The 5,000-nt window shown below is 47.0% G+C and overlaps 1 protein-coding gene across 2 annotated transcripts in view; it reads right to left on the bottom strand.

Annotated features, from left to right (window-relative positions):
- The window catches only part of slc24a5 (solute carrier family 24 member 5), a 15,509-nt gene that overhangs the window by 4,552 nt on the left and 5,957 nt on the right, over positions 1-5,000 (bottom strand). For both annotated transcript variants that reach the window (XM_058388361.1, XM_058388362.1), the window contains exons 6-7: positions 965-1,266; positions 171-377 (exon numbers count right to left, since the gene is read on the bottom strand). In XM_058388361.1, coding sequence (XP_058244344.1) covers positions 171-377; positions 965-1,266 — 509 coding nt within the window. The remainder of the gene's footprint in view (positions 1-170; positions 378-964; positions 1,267-5,000) is intronic.

The raw sequence follows: 5,000 nt of genomic DNA, 5'->3' as shown, positions 1-5,000 counted from the left end.
AGAAATTGATGATTATTAGCTGAAAAACACACTTCTCTCCATGAGCTGCTGTGTTCATATCTCAGGAAGATGGTGTCTTGGGTTCTGGTCCTGGAGCAACCTCCTGCATGGCGAGTTTTCACTGCTTCTCCAGGACCAGTGCTAAGAAACCAGTACAGTACTCCACTAACCCACAATGGTGACCATCCAGACCAGGACATAGGTGAAGGCAGCAATCCAGACGGCAGCCATGAGGAATGTCAGCATGTAGAACTTCTTCCAGATCTGTCTCCTGCAGTCAGGTACCGTGAAGTACAGCAGCACCATCACAGGTACAGACAAAACCCAGAATATCCGCTTCACATCACTGTCTGGCATCCGGAACACACTGTGGGGCTCTGACACACACACACACACACACAGTGTACAGATCAACACAATTATTATTTATTAACATAATCTCACATTTACATCTGTCTCTAATAATCTACTCTTATTTATGTGTATATGTGTGTGTGTGTGTGTATACCAGGGGACGTGTCTGAGAGCCTGTGTGTGTGTGTGTGTGTGTGTGTGTGTGTGTATACCAGGGGACGTGTCTGAGAGCCTGTGTGTGTGTGTGTGTGTGTGTGTGTGTATACCAGGGGACGTGTCTGAGAGCCTGTGTGTGTGTGTGTATACCAGGGGATGTGTCTGAGAGCCTGTGTGTGTGTGTGTGTGTGTGTATACCAGGGGACGTGTCTGAGAGCCTGTGTGTGTGTGTGTGTGTGTGTGTGTGTGTATACCAGGGGACGTGTCTGAGAGCCTGTGTGTGTGTGTGTGTGTGTGTGTGTATACCAGGGGACGTGTCTGAGAGCCTGTGTGTGTGTGTGTGTGTGTGTGTATACCAGGGGACGTGTCTGAGAGCCTGTGTGTGTGTGTGTGTGTGTGTATACCAGGGGACGTGTCTGAGAGCCTGTGTGTGTGTGTGTGTGTGTGTGTATACCAGGGGACGTGTCTGAGAGCCCGTGCAGGCTGAGGGATAGGTGTGAGTATGATGAGTCCTCGTGGAAGATGCCGCTGTCTGTACGAGAGCGACGGGAGACGTGCAGACTTGTGACATCATGATTGTCTTGTTCATGGTTCCACCCAGTGAGGGGCCGTCTCTCAGATAGCACCCCCTCACTCTTCTCCAAACACACACAACAAGGACTGAAACGCCGCAACACATACTCACTGATCCTCACGTCAAAACACAACACCACGATGTACACACCATACACCAGTAACAAACATGCTGCATCGTACCTGTAACACACACACACACACACACACACACCATACACCAGTAACAAACATGCTGCATCGTACCTGTAACACACACACACACACACACCATACACCAGTAACAAACATGCTGCATCGTACCTGTAACACACACACACACACACACACACACACACACCATACACCAGTAACAAACATGCTGCATCGTACCTGTAACACACACACACACACACACACACACCATACACCAGTAACAAACATGCTGCATCGTACCTGTAACACACACACACACACACACACACACCATACACCAGTAACAAACATGCTGCATCGTACCTGTAACACACACACACACACACACACACACCATACACCAGTAACAAACATGCTGCATCGTACCTGTAACACACACACACACACACACACACACCATACACCAGTAACAAACATGCTGCATCGTACCTGTAACACACACACACACACACACACACACCATACACCAGTAACAAACATGCTGCATCGTACCTGTAACACACACACACACACACACACACCATACACCAGTAACAAACATGCTGCATCGTACCTGTAACACACACACACACACACACACACACCATACACCAGTAACAAACATGCTGCATCGTACCTGTAACACACACACACACACACACACCATACACCAGTAACAAACATGCTGTGTCGTACCTGTAACACACACACACACACACACACCATACACCAGTAACAAACATGCTGTGTCGTACCTGTAACACACACACACACACACACACACACACACACCATACACCAGTAACAAACATGCTGTGTCGTACCTGTAACACACACACACACACACACACACACACACACACACCATACACCAGTAACAAACATGCTGTGTCGTACCTGTAACACACACACACACACACACACCATACACCAGTAACAAACATGCTGCATCGTACCTGTAACACACACACACACACACACACACCATACACCAGTAACAAACATGCTGCATCGTACCTGTAACACACACACACACACACACACACACCATACACCAGTAACAAACATGCTGTGTCGTACCTGTAACACACACACACACACACACACACCATACACCAGTAACAAACATGCTGCATCGTACCTGTAACACACACACACACACACACACCATACACCAGTAACAAACATGCTGTGTCGTACCTGTAACACACACACACACACACACACCATACACCAGTAACAAACATGCTGTGTCGTACCTGTAACACACACACACACACACACACACCATACACCAGTAACAAACATGCTGTGTCGTACCTGTAACACACACACACACACACACACACACCATACACCAGTAACAAACATGCTGTGTCGTACCTGTAACACACACACACACACACACACACACACACACCATACACCAGTAACAAACATGCTGTGTCGTACCTGTAACACACACACACACACACCATACACCAGTAACAAACATGCTGCATCGTACCTGTAACACACACACACACACACACACACACACACCATACACCAGTAACAAACATGCTGTGTCGTACCTGTAACACACACACACACACACACACACCATACACCAGTAACAAACATGCTGCATCGTACCTGTAACACACACACACACACACACACACCATACACCAGTAACAAACATGCTGTGTCGTACCTGTAACACACACACACACACACACACCATACACCAGTAACAAACATGCTGTGTCGTACCTGTAACACACACACACACACACACACACACACACCATACACCAGTAACAAACATGCTGCATCGTACCTGTAACACACACACACACACACACACACACACACCATACACCAGTAACAAACATGCTGTGTCGTACCTGTAACACACACACACACACACACACACCATACACCAGTAACAAACATGCTGCATCGTACCTGTAACACACACACACACACACACACCATACACCAGTAACAAACATGCTGTGTCGTACCTGTAACACACACACACACACACACACACCATACACCAGTAACAAACATGCTGTGTCGTACCTGTAACACACACACACACACACACACACACCATACACCAGTAACAAACATGCTGTGTCGTACCTGTAACACACACACACACACACACACACACACACACCATACACCAGTAACAAACATGCTGTGTCGTACCTGTAACACACACACACACACACACACCATACACCAGTAACAAACATGCTGTGTCGTACCTGTAACACACACACACACACACACACACACCATACACCAGTAACAAACATGCTGTGTCGTACCTGTAACACACACACACACACACACACACACACACACCATACACCAGTAACAAACATGCTGTAGTGTCGTACCTGTAACACACACACACACACACACACCATACACTAGTAACAAACATGCTGTGTCGTACCTGTAACACACACACACACACACACACACACACCATACACCAGTAACAAACATGCTGTGTCGTACCTGTAACACACACACACACACACACACACACCATACACCAGTAACAAACATGCTGTGTCGTACCTGTAACACACACACACACACACACACACACACACCATACACCAGTAACAAACATGCTGTGTCGTACCTGTAACACACACACACACACACACACACACACACACCATACACCAGTAACAAACATGCTGCATCGTACCTGTAACACACACACACACACACACACCATACACCAGTAACAAACATGCTGCGTCGTACCTGTAACACACACACACACACACACACACCATACACCAGTAACAAACATGCTGTGTCGTACCTGTAACACACACACACACACACACACACACACACCATACACCAGTAACAAACATGCTGCATCGTACCTGTAACACACACACACACACACACCATACACCAGTAACAAACATGCTGTGTCGTACCTGTAACACACACACACACACACACACACACACCATACACCAGTAACAAACATGCTGTGTCGTACCTGTAACACACACACACACACACACACACACCATACACCAGTAACAAACATGCTGTGTCGTACCTGTAACACACACACACACACACACACACACCATACACCAGTAACAAACATGCTGTGTCGTACCTGTAACACACACACACACACACACACACACACACACACCATACACCAGTAACAAACATGCTGTGTCGTACCTGTAACACACACACACACACACACACCATACACTAGTAACAAACATGCTGTGTCGTACCTGTAACACACACACACACACACCATACACCAGTAACAAACATGCTGTGTCGTACCTGTAACACACACACACACACACACACACACACACACCATACACCAGTAACAAACATGCTGTGTCGTACCTGTAACACACACACACACACACACACACACACCATACACCAGTAACAAACATGCTGTGTCGTACCTGTAACACACACACACACACACCATACACACCATACACCAGTAACAAACATGCTGTGTCGTACCTGTAACACACACACACACACACACACACACACCATACACCAGTAACAAACATGCTGTGTCGTACCTGTAACACACACACACACACACACACACACACCATACACCAGTAACAAACATGCTGTGTCGTACCTGTAACACACACACACACACACACACACACCATACACCAGTAACAAACATGCTGTGTCGTACCTGTAACACACAC

The sequence above is a fragment of the Hemibagrus wyckioides genome, linkage group LG04 (assembly GCF_019097595.1).
Source record: "Hemibagrus wyckioides isolate EC202008001 linkage group LG04, SWU_Hwy_1.0, whole genome shotgun sequence".
Classification (NCBI taxonomy): Eukaryota; Metazoa; Chordata; class Actinopteri; order Siluriformes; family Bagridae; genus Hemibagrus; species Hemibagrus wyckioides.
Note: the sequence above shows the minus strand (reverse complement) of the source record. Positions and strands in the feature narration are given on the sequence as shown.